This window comes from Urocitellus parryii, chromosome 2 (assembly GCF_045843805.1).
Source record: "Urocitellus parryii isolate mUroPar1 chromosome 2, mUroPar1.hap1, whole genome shotgun sequence".
NCBI classification, from domain to species: domain Eukaryota; kingdom Metazoa; phylum Chordata; class Mammalia; order Rodentia; family Sciuridae; genus Urocitellus; species Urocitellus parryii.
The window spans coordinates 200,882,125-200,901,894 of NC_135532.1; the positions used below are offsets into that span (position 1 = coordinate 200,882,125).

Genomic DNA, 19,770 nt, shown 5'->3' on the forward strand with positions numbered 1-19,770 from the left:
CCCCCCCCCCCCCCGCCAGTATTTGGGATCCAACCCAGGGCCTCATGAATGCCAGGCAAGTGCTCTACCACTGAGCTACATTCCCAGTTTGAAAACTTTAGTTTTTGATTCAATATTTCCTGAAAGTCATATTTGGGGATTGTGGAGAAACTTTTATTTATACCTATCTTAATAGATCAAAGGCAATTTGTAAATTTTGTCACTTGATTTGAAGGGCACTTACATTTGTCAGCTTTCATTTAATATTGAAGAAGTAATTACGTTTTACGTTTTCAGTTGTTAGTAAAACAATCTTACGCCTTTTAAACTCATTATTATCTTTCATTTTAGAGAAAGAAAGGAAATATTTCAAGAAAATCTTATATATTGCATACTGAGGAGTTTAGAAGTATTGCATCCAGCATCTTTATATTATTTTGGTAACATTCTGTGTTGTATTTCTGTGTTGTGTTGGATTCTAGGAAAAGATACAATTCATTTGTAATATAATTAACATATTTCACACAAATCTTGGGGAACTCTTTTTCATTGCTTGGATCTCCTGTTCAGACTGGATAATGCAGATTTGTTCAATGAGTATCTCCTGCTCCCAGCTTAGATTGGGAATAAAATTATGTTGGAGTTTTATAGTAAGGTACTAATGGAAATGAGGCTGATTACAGGGTGTTGAGTATTATGGGAGTAATTAATAGTGAGAACAGAAATTCTGTGAAGGTTTTGTGTCCTGGCAAACTCTGTCACAGACATGACCATACAAGGCTTTTGCCCAATTTGAAATCTGATAGAAATAGTCTTTATTTCATGACCATTAAATTCTTTTGAACTTTTTTAAAACAGGAAAAAAACAATATATGCCCTCCAGAACAAGATGTACTACAATTGAGCAATCAAAATATGGATCAAAAGATAAGAGGGATTTGGGTAGGTAATTTTAACACAAAAGTAATGCCACATAATTGACTTTAAAAAAGAGAAACAGTGTGTTTTTGTAACACACTGGAATCAATGTTAAGTGGTAGACCCTTCAAAAATTTAAATTCTTTGTATTTTTCACCCTAAAGAACTTTATTTATTTGAAAGATTACATTCAATGTGAGGGAAACCTGGAGGCTTTAACCTAGAATTCTGGTTATGGTTCCATTGGCTGGCCATAAAAATGATGATTTAAAAGCACAAGTAATAAATAGATCCAGTTCTAGTGTTCATATCTCTACTGAGGATAATCATTTACATCAAGCGGTTAAAGATTTTTATTATTGAACACTGATATTTTTTCCATTTACCAAATTTGTTAAACAAGTCACTTCATATAGAAAAAAAATTATGCAGTGAAAATTATCTCTTTTCATGGAAATTTCTGAAGTATAAAACTGTTCTGATGATTTGCCAACAGTCAAGGTTAATCTTTTAATAAGATGCTAAATGATACGAAAGTTACTTATTTTAAAAATAGTTTTTACTGTCGATGGACCATTATTTTATTTATTTATATGTGGTGCTAAGAATTAAACCCAGTGCCTCACACATGCTAGGCAAGGCCCTTCCACTGAACTACAACCCCAGCCCTGAAAGTTACTTTATTAGATGTGATTAGGTGCTTGAAACTGATTAAGTACATTCTATTAGATGTGAACTGTAGAATGACTTGTAAAACTTTCTAAATTTTCCATCTTTCTGTTTTTGAGACTGGGTCTTACTCAGTTTTCCCAGTCTGGTCTTGAACTGATTTGCCCACTTTATCTTTCTTTAGTTTTAGGATAGAAAGAGAATCATGGGCCTTTGTACTTGTTGTTGACGAACATGGAATATTTACTTCCATTTTTTTTTTCACTCCAAGTTGAAAATCATAGTAATAATAATAATGACACAATTCTGGAATGGTTCTCTTGGAGCTCATTTCGCTTTCTTTCCTTACTTGTCTTATGATGCTGCTATTTTAATTTTAGCAGCTATCATTGAAAACAACTAAATTTTTCTACAGTAGAGCTATTCAGTTTAGTTGTCACTAGTCACATGTGGCTATTAAAATTAAATAATATTGAAATTTTGTTCCTCACACTAGTATTAAATTTTCAATACTAGTAGCAGTACATGTAAAATAGTACATTCCAACATCACAGAAAGTTCTTTTAGGCAATACTGTTTTAGAGAATCTGAATTTAGCAGTGAGAAGAGTAAAAAAGTAGGAATATCTTAAAGAAGCTGATCAGTTATGGTAGGGAGGCAACAGTGAGTGAGAAACAAATTTCATATTGTTTATATCTTTATTCTTGTATTATTTAAAACAATACCTTATTTATCCTCTCTTAAAAATATTTGTATGACTAGAGGTTATATTCTCAAGTCTTCTTATTAGTGCCACTGTACAGATAACCCATTAGTTTTTATTTCTGTTCCATAATCTAGCTATTAACCTTTATTTGTCTAATACATACTTATTGGTTACCTGATACATATTATAGATATTTTGATAGGCAATTAAAAATGTGTTTACATAGGAGAACAATATTAAACAAGAAATATCTGGTAGTAGAACGTTCACAAAGAACAACAGAGCTGGGCAAAGAGATATTAGAGGGGTGTGGTTATGGGTTGAGCATAAGATGTACTATTTTAGGTCTTGTGGTTAGGGAATGCCTCTTGGATAAGGTCACATTGGTACAGATACCTAAGTGATGTGAGGAAGGGAAAACCTCATGGCTATCTGAGAAAAGTTCATCGCAGGTCAGGGCCTGAGGCAGGAGTATGTTTGACCTATGAAATGAATAGTGAGAATGCAATCTGATTGAAGCTGAATGAATGAGGTTAATGATGGCAGTATTTTCATTTCCCATCTCTTGAACATTCCTGCATTTTTCTGAAAGATATTCCTATTCTTCTGATGGTCTATTTTTTTAATATCTCAATTTTTAAAAATTTTAGTTGTAGATGGACACAATATCTTCATTTATTATTATTATTATTATTATTATTATTATTATTATTATTATTATTTTTATGTGGTCCTGAGGATCTAACCCAGTGCCTCACACATGCTAGGCAAGTGCTCTACCACTGAGCTCCAGCTCCAGCCCCCCTTTTAAATATCTGTCTCTCTCAAAACAACTGTTCAGTTTGCAATTGTACTCGTTTTTGTATGCTCCATTTTCCTATAGCAACAGCATACATACTTTGCATATACCAGCCCAAAGTACTTTATGCATCTTTAATATTTGTTCGTGTGGAATTAAAAAAAACCACATAAATCAAAGTTAGAGGTTTAGGAAAATTCCTTTTGTCTTTTTATTAAGGTTGTAATTCTTAAGAGAAACTGACATTTGTGTATTTATTTTTAAACAGTAAGTGTGCTCATTTCTGAGTAATACAAAGTTATTTCCACATACTCCCATAACCCGGTGCTGCTTCCTTGATTTATGCTAAGGTGAAGTAGTTTTACCCACTATTGTTCAGCATTATCAGTACAAATATAGCCACATTAGAAAAGCCAAATAACATTTTAGTATTATTTTTAGTATTCTGTTTACTTAAGGAACTCCCCATTCCTTCCTTAAAGTGTCACGGGGACCCTGGGACACCAAGGATCAATGGACCACACTTGGAGAACTGCTAGTAAGGTAGAAAGACTATTGGGTTTAAAAGTTAGAAGATATAAATTGGAAGCCTATGCATCATTCTCTGTCATTATAAAGTACTTCATTTCTCAGAGTTTCAACTATCACATTTATGAAATTGGTTAAAGAATCTAGTCTTGTTTTTCCTTCTGTGTTGCTTGGATTGTAATTGGCAAGTCATGAAAAGCTATTAGTATAGGTTTTTGCTATTTCTAAATGAGTTTCTGCTGTCATTTGGTTTGTCAGTCATGAAGCATTAAAAATTGTAGGTACTTTCAAAGCAGGAATTTAATGCAGGGGATTACATTACTAACAAATCACTGGAAGAACTGGAGAGAGGGATTTGTATCTCAGTTTTCTGAAATGACTTCCAGCTCCATGTAGGATTGACCAGCTAGAGAAGCTGTTCCTTGTGTCACAGTTAGGAAGACAGCCACTAGGACTGCTTGTTCAAGTAAATAACTAACTTCTGCAGCTGTAGCCTAGGAAACATAAAGCCAGGATTAGGTAACTACCACTGAGGAATGCCAAGTCTGGTTGCCACTTCTACTCACTTGACATTGTTGAAGCTGTAAATTGGATATAGGAATGTTACTGTGGAAAAGCCTACAACTGTCAAATAATGTTGAAGAAAACAGCCTGAAGCTGCAAAATAATGGCTGTACCTTTGCTTCTGCCTTTCAGATCTCGTGCTAGTGCATCCAATTAATGTAACCTAAATCTTTTCCCAAATCTTAGTTGCAGGTGAATAGGGAAGGTATACTTTTTTAATTTATTCATTTTTTGTTGTTAAAGAAAATATTCTAAACTAGCTGGGTGCTGTGGTACCCACCTGTAATCTCAGTGACTCAGTGGCTAAGGCAAGTTCAGGGTGGTAAGTTCAAAGCCAGCCTCAGTCTCAGCAACTTAGTGAGGTCCTATGCAACTTAAGTGCAACACCATCCCTCTACTCTCTACCTCCCCCAAAAAATAAAATAAAAAAGAAAGTTCACTAGAAGGTTGAGAATGGAGTCTGAGTACTAATTGATCATATCCCTAAAACTGGTATTTCTACTTCTCTTTGAATTTCCTGTACATGATTTTCTCTTTACTTACCCATATTCTAGGCATTTTAATAACCAACATAGTAGCTCTCTTTTTCATAATGCATTTCGTAACTCTTCCCTGCTTCATCAGTATTTAAGCTAGACTGGATATCTGCTTCCATTTTTAGCTCTGGTCTGGGTGAATATGGATCTTGAAGCCAGATTCATGAAACCTTTGGCCTATTTGGCATAGGTAAAGTGTTACATCATTTCAATTACTTTGTTGTATTCTACATTTTACTTGATTGAGTTTTAGGAAGCCCTTTATTTTCATGAGGTTTTATTCTTTAAGGACATTTGGAAAAAAACACCAGCTTCTAATGGCCAGCTATTTCTTCTTCTATTTTAAATATTCTTGTAAAATGCTGTTTGGAAAAAAAAAACTGGGTAATAATAGAAGTACACTTTTGGAACCATCAGTATATATTATTTTTTTTCCTCATTAAATGTAGAAAATACATAGACACACTTGCACACATACACATTACTATTGCCAGATGGTAAAATGAAGGTAACTTCTTCCAAGCTTTCCCTTTTGTCTCTTGTAAAATTCTATGTAAGTATCAAGAAAATAAATTTTAAAAATGTTTAAAATACAAACATGCAAAATGAATGCAAAACACAGATAAGCATAATCACAACCACACAAATATGATACACTTCATTCTTTATTCCTTTCATATTTATTTCTATCATTGTTTAAATGATAATGGGAGTATTTATGATTTGCTTATTCTAATTGACCAGTGCATTTGGGGGAAATGGATTAAAAGTGCTTCTACTGAAAGTGATAATAATTGTAGCTTTTATTCTTTGGAAAAAGAATTAATACATGTAGCATCAAGGCTTTCACTTGTTAGAAGGTGAATATTCATTCACTTATATATTTGTTTTGGAGAAATGAAAATCTCATTTTAAATCAAAAGAGCTGCATATTTATTAAATAATTCATGTGGCTCAGATGTGCTTAAAACACAAAATTGAAAGCTCCTTGCACATTCTTCTCCAGTGACTCTTTTCAATAGAGTTAACCACTGTTGACGGTTTGGCACATTGTTTCCAACTTTAAAGCGTGTGCACACATGTGCGTGTACACACACACACACACACACACACACACACACCCCTACACCTATTTATGGTTAATTAATACCTGAAACAAGTTTTTGAGGACTTAGTTGTTATAATTGAATAGATGATTCCTAGATGGTAATATCCACAGAATTAATATGTATGTAATTTGGTTAACTTCAGAGAAAATAGACGTGTTTGTGCTGATTTCAATTTTTGTTGATGAGGAAATCATCCTCAAAGAATACGTTCTCAGCAGTCTTTCTGCCTACTAGTGTTTAATGAGAAACTTCATAATAAATTCTGAGATTCTTCTGTAGTGGAAGATATTTCTGCTCCTACTGCTTTAGGTTTGTTTTATAGATGAGAACATTAAGTTACCAAGTATAAGTTAAAAATGTATTTGTGTTCTTTTTATATAAGTTCTTCCTATAAAATAAATAGAATTAAGTTGGTGAAGACCTTGGTTTAAAAGGGTATATTAGGTATGAAATCTTCATGATAAGAATTACTTTTAATTTTGTATGACTTTTAATTTTGAGAAAGACAGTTTTGCTTTTCAGATGTGATTGATCTCACTGGAGATGATAAAGATGATCTTCAGAGAGCAATTGCCTTGAGTTTGGCGGAATCAAACAGGGCATTCAGGGAGACTGGAATAACTGATGAGGAGCAAGCCATTAGCAGGTAAAACATAATCTGTGTAAAGTAGATTATTAAAATAATATATATAACAAGTAATAATTTGCTTTGATAATCTTTATTGTAAATAAATCATTAATATGCTTCTGTGTTATTTTTATGTTTTATGTAAACTTTTCATATAATAGTACTGTTGGCATTTGAACTTAGATTTCTAAGATTTTGGAATGTCATTATGCAGCATTACATTTAGATGTATATTTAAATGTTCTTTGATCTTTTTTTTTCTTTCCCTAAATCCCTTTTGAGTATACTGCCTAATTCAACTTTAAAATTTATAGCCAGGGTCAGCAGACTTTTCCTGTAAGAGCCAATAGTAAATATTTTTGGCTTTGTTGGCTATATGGTGTCTGTCACAACTACTCAACTTGGGTGTTATATTGCAAAAGCAACCATAGCTAATGTATAATATAATAAAGTTGACTGTTTTCCAATAAATCTTGATTTACAGAAATAATCAGCAAGCTAGATATAGCACACAGGCTGTAGATTACCAACCTCTGATCTATACTCTGATAGTATGTTTACATATATATTTTATATATATATTTATACATATATATATTCTATGATATATATATTTAAAGTTGTATGTACATATATACAGCTATCATAGTGGGGTGTGTGTGTGTGTGTGTGTGTGTGTGTATGAAATAGGGTTCTAAGATGTGTGATAAAATGTGTTTTTCATATAATACATATAATTTTTTAAATCAAAACAATTTGCTTAACCTAAGGATTAAATAAATAAATTTGGTTTTATCACTAAGCAGTGCTTATTTAAAAAAAGGAAAAACTTAAATTATAGCTAACTATAACTCTCTAAGCAGCTATTTTGAAACAGTGGTATTTTTTTGAAGAAGACCTTTTGCTTTCAATAAGTTAAATGAGTTTCCAAAGACAAGTTCATAAGAAGGGTCTTATGAACTTGTCTTTTGTTCTTTTTATTATAGTACAGTTATTAGTAACACAGCATTCCAGCTTTCTTAGATAATTACCCTTGGCATGATATCAGTCATATAATTTTTAATAAATAATCTGAGATTATTGTATGGCAGGAGATGTTTCAAAATGCTGTTGTATTTAGCAAACAATTATTTTTTTTGTTATGCTTTTAATGTCTATATGTTTCTTTGGAAATTACTTTGTGTAAGACATTATCTTAAGATCTAAAGACTTAAAATTCCTTGTTCCCCTCTCTAGTATAGTGCTGGTAATTTTAAATGAAAACCAAAAAGGACATAGACTATCTTTGGACATTTTAATTTTGCTTATTTTGTGAAGGATTTGAAAAATTAAATAAATTTGGCTTTATCTTTTAAAAATTGATTGCATTAAATAATTGCTTTGAATAGTTGTAGAACTTGACAGTACTTAAACTTGGAGAAATATAATTGTTTTTCCTTAGGTGCGGAGGATATATTTGAAGATTATTATGTGAAAGAGGTTATAAAATATATATATGTATATTTTTGGTTACATGACTTTATATTAGCATTCAAATATGAAAAAGTCTGAAAACTTATATATCAGTTTAGTATTAGTTCTGTGTCTTGTTTTCTCAAGTAACATATGCTAATTGTTGTCATGTACTAGTTAACTGTGGAGATAGGTTCTGAGAAACTCATCATTAGGCAATTTCATTAGACTGTGTGTACATCATGGATTGTACTTACACAAACCTAGATGGTATAGGTCAACCACTCAGTGTGGCTTCTTGATGCAATCTAGAGGTGTAGTAAATATGAAAAGTATGAGGCTGCTGTCAACCTAATGTAACATACTGTTTCACAGTAAAAATTTCTTTTACATTGAAGTACACTATAAAATAACAATAAAATATATAGTATAATAAATATATAAAACACTATCATAGTCATTGTTATCAAGAATTATGAATTGTATATAATTGTATCTACTAGATCTTTATGGGATCGGCAGTGCAATTGGTTTGTTTACACCAGCGTCACCACACACATGTAGTGCTTGTGTTATGGCATTACAGTGGCCACCTGATCATGAGGCAGTAGGAATTATTCATCTGCATTATAATCTCATTATTGTTAAATACATGATCTGTCATTGACCAAAATGATGTCATGTGGCGTACTGTTGTACATAATAAAAGTAAAAGGAATTAAGACTTCCTAATTGATGTTAAGTCATATCAATATATATTTTGTTTGAATACTAATTTTGACAATTTGGGAAAAAAAACTCCTTAAGAGAATATTCTTTTTCATTTTTAGTCTTTTAAATTTTAATATACTCTTTAAGCAGAAGCCATCAGTGTGGGAGGTATACGGAGTGAGAGATCAAGTATCCAGATTGGAGAGCCTGAGAGAGAAACTGGGGTCCCTCAGTCTCTTCTGAGGAAAAATGTTCCTGGTGATCTAAGGACCCTCTCCTATGCCCTAGCTTTTAAAGGTTCACCCAACTTCTCAACTTTACGATATGAGGGCCCAAGCTTTCAATCCTTGGAGGGAAAACCTCATCAAGCTCATAGTATATTGCTAGGGCATAAAGTGGACTATAGGTAGTTGAAATTTACTAATATACTACATTAGCACTGGTTTTTGTCAATGGTATAATCCTTGTGAAGATGGCTTTTCATGCATGACTTTAAAATAGCTTGGTAGAAGGCAGGGCTAGCTTTATATAAAATTATTGCAAAGAGCAAACCTCCAACTTTTAAGAAATGGTGGACTAGGGTACTTGGACAAATTTTTCTTTTGGAAAGAAACAATATGGTTTCTGTTGGATATAAAATATTTTTGAATTTTTAAAAATGTATTATGATTTGTTAAGTAAAGACCAATATCAAGGACTCAAATCAGTGAAAGCAGAAATCTGAAGAAATAAGTGCAGAACACTGAAAGTCACTTTTTGACTTGATGGAATTTGCCTTGTATCTGTAAAATTAAACTTTGCTTTAGAATCATTGTTGAGTGGAGGAAAAAGAAGTCAGAGGCCATTTTGAAAATAAGATGGACAGCTTAATAGGAGATTATTTCTCTTGTTCAATTGCATGTCAAAGGATGACATATTCCCAGTAAGGGTAAATCAGAAGTATTCCTTCCCTCAGTAGCCACAAGCACATTACAAAGATATTTTTCCATAGCTTTGAGGGGTGCTCTTGATGGAATTTGCCCCTGACAACTTCTACTGTGATTTTTATAGCTAAAATTTGTGCCAGGTTTTGTTTGTGACTAAAACACTTAGGGGTCACTCCAGGGGAACTGGGCTAACTGGGCTGTGTGAAATAACCACACAAGAGACAGAAATACCTTTTTCTTTGGGGTTGCTGTGACTGCTCCTCTGACCTTAAGGGTCCACAGAGAGAGAGAGAGAGAGAGAGAGAGAGAGAGAGAGAGAGAGAGAGAGAGAAAGCCCGCAAGCACATGCTGACCCCTTTTATTGAGGAGAAGCTATTCAAATGAGGCAAGGGGTCAGGTTTCAGGGGGCTGAGTCTAGCTTCATGATGTCTGATGTCAGCAGGTTGACTGACATCTAGGTAGTCCACACCCAAGGGCACAGTAAGATAAGGGGACACACAAAAGGTGTTTCCATGGAACATTCTATCCCAAACAAGGCAAGGGGTAATATTACAAAGAAACAGGTGAGCATAGCTCCACCCATGGGGCTGTAGGAAGGCATGCCCATGCAGGAAGACACCTTCCCTGGAACCCAAGAAGGGCCGGAAGGCATCTGCCACCTGAAGCCTCAATCATCCAGCCAGGGAGTGACTCAGTCACTTGCAAAGTTGGTCTCTCACAAATTTGTGTCACTTTAGTGGTACAATAAATCACAGTCTTGGGAATTTAATTTTAAATGGTATTTTCTCTAGGTCCTGGCAGTATCAAAAATACATTTTCTTTCTAGGTGTCTTTGTCCTAGACTCCAAAGATACCCTCTAATTAAACTTTTGGAGCTCTAAAAGCATTACCTGCCAAAATTACCAAACATACATGGAAAAAAGTCATTATGAGAATTAATAGAAACAAGAGGCAGGGAAAATTTACCCATGTACTCAGATAGTGTGACCGATGCTTTAATTAATTATTCTAAGGAAATTTTGAAAAATGTAAAAATATGACCTAACACATTTGAAAAACACCAGAAAAAATGTATTTTTGAAGTGAAAATTAGAATAAATAAAGTAAAATAAAACCAGAACTTAGCTTTAATAACAGAAATGGCTGAAGAACACATCAGAAGGCTAGAAGATATATAAGAAGAAATTGTAACCACTTTAAACATGTATGTCTAAAAAGATGGAAACTATAGGAAAAAGTTAAAAGACATGGAGAATAGTGTATGTCTAACAGTAATTGGTGCATCGAAAGGAGAGCATGGGCCTGAAGCAAAATATAAAGAAGTAATCACTAAGAACTTTACAGATATGAAAATGACAACAATCTAATTTCACAAAGTACAATAAATCCTAATTAGGAAAACTGAAAGAAGCTCATATCTAGATTTATTATAGTGGTACTCTAAAACATTCAGAACTGAGAAAACGTAAGAGTATTCAGAGGAAGAAAACAGGATCATCCCCAAAGTAGCAACCATGAAAATGACAAAAACCAGACATTTAAACAACAGTAATGGACTACTGAAAATAATAAAATGATTTTTGTTGAGTGGAAAGAAAATTACAAAAAATAAAATCTGTTACAATTCTGTACTCAGTGAAGCAATGTGGGAGAGTTTTGCCAGGGCTCTTTCTTCTTTTTGGACAAGCAGTTCTGAAAGAAAAAGATTATTAATGTCCTCTCTGTTCCCATCTTGAATTACCACATTGTGGTGGTTGCAACATCATTGTATCCCTTTCCAGTGGTTACTATAATTTTATTTTTTCCCACAATCATCCTCTAGTAGCATCTCACCTTTTATCTATAGGTACCAAGTATAAATATTTTTATACTTGGTAAAAATATTTTTATAAAATTTATAGGGACTCTTTGTGCCTCCCACTTTGACCACCATGGTTTACTGAAGAGGAATTGAGTGAGCTGTGCACTCAACTGAGGGAACATTATTTTTATGCACTAAGCACTTTCAGACCAAAAAGAAGAGTCCAGATATATGACCTGAAATTAAGTTGGTCTGGAAGCTACCTTGGAATATTTAACAACCAGGACAGACTACAGTTACCATTATGGAAAGAAAAAAAGTATCATGTCCAAGAATAGTCAGGGGTAATTCTATTGTTAAAATAGGTCTTTTAAACTCTTCTGTTTCTTATTTTTGCCTAGGAAGCAACTGTTAGGTACTATTTTCTTAAGGTGTATGGGCTATGAGTAGGTGAGAGGCAGAGTTAAACTGATTTTTGAGGATCCTCCTAATGCTCAATAATAACAGCTACCTGTAGCTGGGAGGGAGCATGGAAGCCTCACTGAATACTATCAGCCCATTTTTTAGTTCCTTTTATGATTAAGGATGCATCATGCAGATGGTCTGGAAAAGTAAAAAAAAAAAAAAATATGACATTGATTTCAGAGGCCACAAAACTGTGACTGGAGTCACAGATCAGTCTGGAAAAACAACACTGTAATTTGACAAGTGTCAGTCAGCAACAGTGAGGTACCATTAATGGCGCCAAGAAGGGTCAAAGTTGTGAAGTAGTCTCGTCAGGAGTGGGAAGGAGCCATCCTTAAGCATTCTGACCTCCCTCACCACAAGAGACACTAATTAGTGTCAGCTTTAGACAGGAGTCAATGTCCCATGTGATTGCCTCTTTTTCAGAAAGAGTCCCTTGATTTGTACTTAGTATATGAATGTGGAACATCTCCTTGTTTGGACCATGATAAATTACAACGTAAGTGATGATCTGGATGGTACAAGCTCAATCAGAAGTTTACTTCTAGTCATGTCATTAGAGAACAGTCACCATAATGTATTCATCACTATTGCTAAAATCAAAGGCCGGCAATACCAAGTATTAGAGCATGCTATGGTTTGGAAAAGCTCAGCTGTTAGAAATAGGATATCCAGTATCAGAGATGAAATGATTCAATCATGAGAACTGTAACCTCATCGGTGGATTAATCCATTTGATAGGTTAATAATTAGAATGGACAACTGGGTGCTAATTTATGCAGATTGGGCATGGCTAGAGGAAGTAGGTCATTGGGGGTATGTCCTTGAGGATTGTATTTTATCCCGGGCTCCTCTCTCTCTCTCTCCCTGCTTTGTGGCTGCCAGGAGCTGAGCAATTTTCCTCTGCCACACTCTTCTGCCTTGATATTCTGCCTTACATCAGGCCAAGAGTGATGGACTTGGCCTAACAGAGAGAGAAAACCTCTGAAGCTATGAGCTCAAAATAAACTTTTCCTCCTCTAAGTTGTTTTTGTCAGGTATTTTTGTCACAGTATAAACGGCTGACTGACAGCACATGCAGGTCATCCAGAGCTCTCATCTACTGCTGGTAGGAATATGTAATGGTGGCATTTTGGGAAATGTGGAGTTTAAATGACTTTCAACATATGCTATTTTAAAACTCAACATTTTCCACTCTTAAATATAGATCTATGAGAAAGAATTGTAGTGGATTTTTTTATAGTAATTAAAACCTGGAAATAAACAAATATTATAAGAACAGAATGCTAAGCAATGCTGGTATATTTACATGATGGAATTCTAAGCAGTCTATGGAAAATAGTTTCCTACTACGTGTAAAAATGTGAAGGAATCCTTAAAAAATGTGAGAAAGAAACCTGACATTAGAGAGTAGCTATTATGTGATTTCATTCACATGATTTTTTTGAGTTTTATATTAAAATAAATACATATGTGTATATATTTATATATTCCTTTCTGTTTTCAGATACCATTTATAACTCATAAATCTTTTAAAAGCTGAATATGGTGGTCCACACCTGTAATCCTAGTTGAGGCAGGAGGATCACCAAGTTCAAATTAATATTGATTAGCAAATTATCAAGGCCCTAAGTAATTTAGCAAGACCCTGACTCAAATAAAAAATAAAAAAAAAGGTCTAGGCAATCCTGATTACCCCCCCACCCCACATCTTTTAAAGATCAGAAGTAAATATAATAAAAAATATGCAAGCACTTTCAAGAAGGAAATTATTGTGTTGAGGATGTGGTTCAATGGTAGAGTGCTTGTCCAGCATGTGTTGGGTTCTGGCTTCTGCTGAAAAGCATAAGAAAAATTATTAAATATCACTGAAATATATTCAAGAATGTACACGGGATTTTGAAGAACCCAATCTTTGTAAAACACATCACTTTTCCTTGAATTGATTTATGGGTTTAGTGTGATCTCAATAAGAATACAAGTTTTTACTTTATTATTTCTTTTAAATCATTTCTACCTTTTGTTTTTCTCTTTCTTCTTTCCTTAATTCCTTTTAAAATTTTTGATTGATTTTTGCAGCTTAAATGATGCATGCTTTTCAGTGAGTGTAATGCTTCACCAAGAGTCTTAGATAAGCTGCAGTGAGATATTTTTAACTTCACTGTGTGTGAGAGGAAAAGAGACAGCAAAATGTTTTGTTGTCTTGTTCTACTATTGATGTCAAGGTCACAACCAGTGTTGAGAAAATAAGAAAGCAGGTGATGTGTGTGGGGGTTGGATTTTTTATTTGTGAATGATGAGTTTGCCTCTCAGAATGTTACATTTTGTTATTGGCTTTCTCTGAATTCTCTAGGATTTACAACATTTATTTTCTCCCCTTTGTCAGTTATAATGCCTGAAATCTAGCTATTGCATACATTATGCTGGGAAGTATCACTGGTAAGACCAGGGAAGGAACTCCTATGTAGGACTTCACTTCATAAAAGTTTGTATTTATGTTGAAAGTAACTGGGTTATAGAACGTGAAAATCTTGGAAATAGAATACCACATGGGCAAAGAGGTTTGGCTTTTAATTTTAAAAGAAAAAAAATCAAGCTAACTTACTTTCTTCTAGTTATCATATATGGTCTAGAGGTAAAGAAATCCCTGTTTCTGTCTTTCAGATGCTAATGGGAGATACTCCTTGATTAATAGATACTTTTGGTGCAGTGTTTTTAAAGTCCTTTAGGAACCAGGAGAGGTGGTAGGAGGAAGCCTGCTGAAGCATATAGTAAGATTATGCTGGAACACAGAAGTGAATGTGTTAAAAGCTTTAAGTCAAGTAGATCACAGAATTATGGCTTTCTTCTTTTATGTACTTAATGGTGTTTTCTTTCACCAAGAAAACATTGAGAACCATAATTCTATCTTATGAGGTGGCTAAGAAATATTATAATAAGCCTATTTCTTTAAAACCTGTGTTTTTGTTATAATGAATAATAAGATTGTGACTAAATTGAGCAATATTAATAATATCTATGTCAAATATAAATATGGTTTAGGAAATGGGCATTATTTTATTTTTGAATCTTAGGTGATTTTGAGGAGCAGTGAGCAATTATAAGCATCTCTCCAGCCCCAGTCAAATGGCTAATACATTTTGTACCTAATTTGACCTCTGTAAAGAACTTATTATGTAGGAATGCTAGGAAGGTGGTGTCTTGGTTTATATCACTATCCTCCTTTTTCTTCCAACTTTCTTTGCAGAACAGTATAACACAGTTTAGGAAAGCTGCTTGTTAATCTTAGAAAGTACATTTGAAGCCATACATTCTCCCATGACCCAGTGGGAGAAGAGTGTGGGCAAGGGAACTAAAGAGCTTACACATTATCTCATTATTTAATGTAATATTCACATTGCACTGTTTGTTGTTTGTATATCCTATATATTTTTGGGGGGGGGCGTGGAGTGGGGTGGGGAGAGGTTCACAAGAAGGAGACAAGATAATTAACTGTATCTGAAATGGTTTTAGAAAACTTCCTGGGGCTTAGTAATCTTAACCAGATCTGGAATTAAAAGAAACAACTTGATCACCGGGCAGTCTAGGTTGTAGATTTTGGTTGGGTTGTTGATGCTTGTAAAAAATATAAGACCTAGTTTTGCTCAATTTCATCTTAGACTGAGTTCCATTCTATTATTACTTTCTGTAATTCATATATAAATTTTAAGTTTTGCAGATTGGGTTTATTTCACAGAAATTCTGTTCCTCAAATTTTCTATAACTAATGTATATATGACCTGTATATTATATATATAAATTTATATATAAATATATAAAATATATATTTAAATATTTATAATATATAAATTATATATATAAATATGTAATATATATATATATATAATTTTTTGTATATATATATATATTTGTTCATTATATGTGTGATCTCATTTAGAAGATTTGTTTTTTGCTAATATTTTATTATAATTAGTAGTTAGAATAGAGTAGTGGAAGTTTATCTAATAGGAGATTAAAGATTAAACTTAATTTTCCTATATTTTGACCAGTCTATATTTTTAGAATATGCTTTAGAATTCTCCTTTTAAATGGTTATTGCATATGTCCACCAATGCTAATCAATTATTGGGCACTCTGTCTGTCTCATGTATGATCACTGGTATTGGTTGTACTTTCCTGTTTGTGGTATTGTCTGTCTTGATTTCAGAAATTTCCTGCATGTTTTTGTTCATTCACTTCTATTTACCAGAATACAAATAGATTTATTTTATGTATACATATGTATATGTTAAAAAAGAAACCAAAATTTTCAGTGGAAACACTTCCATTAATAAAAGTCAATAAAAAAGTGAAATACACTTTCTAAATACAAAAGCCATTTGTATTACAGTTGTTTTTGTATACCGTGCATTAACTTTTCTCTTTTGAGCATAAACTAGTTTCTGTGTACAAATTCACCTTGTTCTGGTTGATTATTATTATTTTTGTGTTTATTATGCTGAACTACACAATTTGACCAAAACTTTTTTTTCTGAGGTTGGTTCTTTGGCTTTTTATCTCACCCTTGTGTTCTTGAAAATGTGCTTTCTGGTATCTGTGGATATTCTAGGTACATTCTGATTTTCTTTTGTCCCAATTCATCTAAATACCTCCACAGGACTTCTGTTGTCTTTTGTTGAAAAAGTCTGGGGTCTGGAGTTGGAAGTAAAAGTTGATTTGGGGCCAAGAGTATTGCTGCTAATGTTGGGCATCTTAAATATGATGGAAATGTAAATTCAAATGTGTTTAGTTTAATCTTTACATTTTAACATATAGTTACCCATTTTTTTATGTTTTATTCATTTTTAGAGACTTTTGTTTTATGTTTACATAAGTTATTCCAAATAAAGAAAACTTTGGAATCCTACTATTTAATGTCATGTTGTAAATAGCACTGTTAAATATAAAAGTATATTATTTTGACACTTATTTGGGTGAGACAAAATCTCTTTAGATAAAGATGACTGAAGAGTGAATGAAGTTTTCTGGAGAATCCAAAAAAGTCGGAAAAACTAATTTTTGTTGGGTTTTTGTAATTAACACAAAATAGCTTGAGACCCTTTAATGTTATTTTTATTTATTAGAATAGTAACACACTTCTGGAGTATACAGATGTTCAGTTTGTATGTGGAAATTAGGCATGGTTGTAGATACATTGTTGCATCCTTACAAGCAAGAAAGACATTAAAAAAGAGTAGCATTGCTTTTGCCTAGCTGAACTGCATTTAACATATTCCATAGGTAAGTTTATTTTGGAAAGGTTAATAAGTAACTTTTGGGTTAATAAGTGACCACATGTTTTCTTTTTCTTTATTTAGCTGTCACAGAGTTAGAGATTTTTAGAGCTGAAAGGAACATGATAATTTATCTCATTTATCTTTTTTTAATAGAGATAAAAGTTTAGTTTGTTTAGTTTTTATTTTTGTGATGATTCAGATTAATTGTTATAAAAAGTTATTATATTGTAAATATGTACTTTAGTTCAGTGATTGCTCAGGTGTTAAGCCATTAATTTTTTGAAACACAATATAATATGCTTTTTGTTGCATAGTACTATCTTTTTGAGTTTGAAATTTTCTTTATCTTGGGGAAAAAAAAATCTGCACATGGTCTGTTGGCATTGCCACCACTATGCCTTTTCAAGAAAACTAACCTTTCCTGAGTAAAGTTAGCAAAACTGTTACTTCCCCAGGCACATTATCCAGAGTTTGAGTAGCATCAAAATGCTTAAAAGTTTATGGCATTATGCTTTTGCTTAGGCTATAGATTATATAATACCTTTTTTTTTTTTTTTTTTTTTTTAATCATCTTCTCTCTTCGCTTAAGAGTTCTTGAAGCCAGCATAGCAGAAAATAAAGCATGTTTGAAGAGGACCCCTACAGAAGTTTGGAGGGATTCTCGAAACCCTTATGATAGAAAAAGGCAGGACAAAGCTCCTGTTGGGCTAAAAAATGTTGGCAATACTTGTTGGTTTAGTGCTGTTATTCAGGTAAGTATCTTTTATTCATTTCTTTTTTTTTTTTGTGGCCATGATAGAACTGAAAGAGTGAATGAAGTTTTCTGGAGAATCCAAAAAAGTCGGAAAAACTAAGTGGGCTAGGGTTATGTTCTTTTAGATTGTGTTAAACACAAGGCAAGCAAGCTTTTAATATGCTCTTGTCTGTAAATTAGTTTGGGGATTGTAGTATCCCTTCACTTCTCTCCACTCTTGTGAGTTTGTGTGTGTGTGTATGTGTATGTATGTGTGTGTATGTGTGTGTGTGTGTGTTTCTCTTTTGGTGGTGGGATCAAACCCAGTGCCTCCTGCATGCCTGGCAAGTGCTCTCAAACTTGCTACATCCCCAGACCCAATGTGGAGCTTCAGCAGTAGACTACTACTTATGTACTTCTCCATCCTTGATCTTAGGAATTGCTGTAGGGGTGGGAAGAAAATTTTTTGTATATATTTCATTGCAGATTTAGGGAAGCATTACAATCAAGATACCCACAACTGGCTTTTGTGGGTCTGGTTGGATTTATTTGGATATACTGGGAAACTGTTATTCATAGTATTTTACTCATTTAAATAATTTTTTTCAGTATGAAGAGGTATTTTATTTGAGGTTGGCATGGATTTACAAATAAGTTATTTTCAGTGCATATTAGCAGTGCATAAAAAATGTAAAATGTGAAAAATAAATAACAATAAATCAAGAATAACATGTTTTCTTTTAAACTTAGAAAACCTGTAGTAAAACTTTACCCTTAGTAAAGTTCTGTAACTTTTTCTAAAATACAAGATATTTGTATGTGTAGACATCCATAATTTTCTCAATTTTGAAAAATTTTCTTTATAATGTATTTACCTGATCACTTTGATTTTTTAAAAACTTTTTTTTCTGATAATGACAGTTGTCATAATTTTTACCATTCTCTGTTGACATTGATAATAAGATTACAAAACTTAAAACAATCTCTTGAATAGTTGCGTATATTTAATTTTTTGTATTCTTAAAATTTTTGTTTTTAGACATTGAATTGTATCTTATTTTTTACAGTTCCTAATGAGAATTTCTGTTCTTTTTTAATTAAGGTTTTGTACATTTCATAGTTTAAAATTCATTTTAAAACATGAAATATAGTTTTAAGGCTGTGATCTGATTATTTATGAATATGTTTTGCTGCCTGTATTTGACAAATGGTTGTTTTCCCAGTGCAATTAATAGCCAATAGTTGAGGCTCAGTGATTAGAATTTTTTTTTTTTAAAGTACAAGAGAAAAGAAAATACTTACAAACAATCAATATACATTAGTTAGAATAGGGATTTCTCAATATCATATTTATAGAAAAGTCCTTCTTGAGGTGATAATTAAATTATTAATAATAGATTTAGGAACAATCTCCTTTTATTTTTTAGGATAAACACTTTCCACTGTCTTCTTTCACACTTGGTAGATTAATCCATCTATTTTTACCTTATATTTTGTTTTACATTTCAAATTTTTTGGTTCTTGTTTTGGTTGGAGGGAATGGACTGGAAAAACATTGCTTTTCTTCTTACCTGAGAGTTTATTAAAACTGGTAATTTTACTAGCTTTAAAGTTTTATCTAAAAGGCAAGTATAGGTAATTGATATTCTTTATTTTTGTGATAAATTTCAGCACATAGAAGAAGTAATCTTTTATTAAGTTTGGGTTACAGTGCCCTAAAAAGATAGTGAGTTTTGGGAACCTGGAAAAACATTGTCAGATATTAGAAAAATTATGGGTGGGCCATTAAAATTTGTCTAGATCACTTGAAGTTTTTTTTTTTTTAACTCTTATACTATTTTAAGTATCTTTTTATTTTTCTTTAGTAACTATATCTTTTTTTCTTTTTTCACATTATTCTCAGATATAAAGAAATGTGACAGCTTATCATAAATGGAAATTTTCACTTATTAAAGGGAAGTTGAGCAGAA

General features: G+C 32.7%; 1 protein-coding gene across 2 annotated transcripts in view; it reads left to right on the top strand.

Annotated features, from left to right (window-relative positions):
* The window catches only part of Usp25 (ubiquitin specific peptidase 25), a 137,862-nt gene that overhangs the window by 32,805 nt on the left and 85,287 nt on the right, over positions 1-19,770 (top strand). For both annotated transcript variants that reach the window (XM_026411960.2, XM_026411967.2), the window contains exons 4-5: positions 6,331-6,454; positions 17,657-17,819. In XM_026411960.2, coding sequence (XP_026267745.1) covers positions 6,331-6,454; positions 17,657-17,819 — 287 coding nt within the window. The remainder of the gene's footprint in view (positions 1-6,330; positions 6,455-17,656; positions 17,820-19,770) is intronic.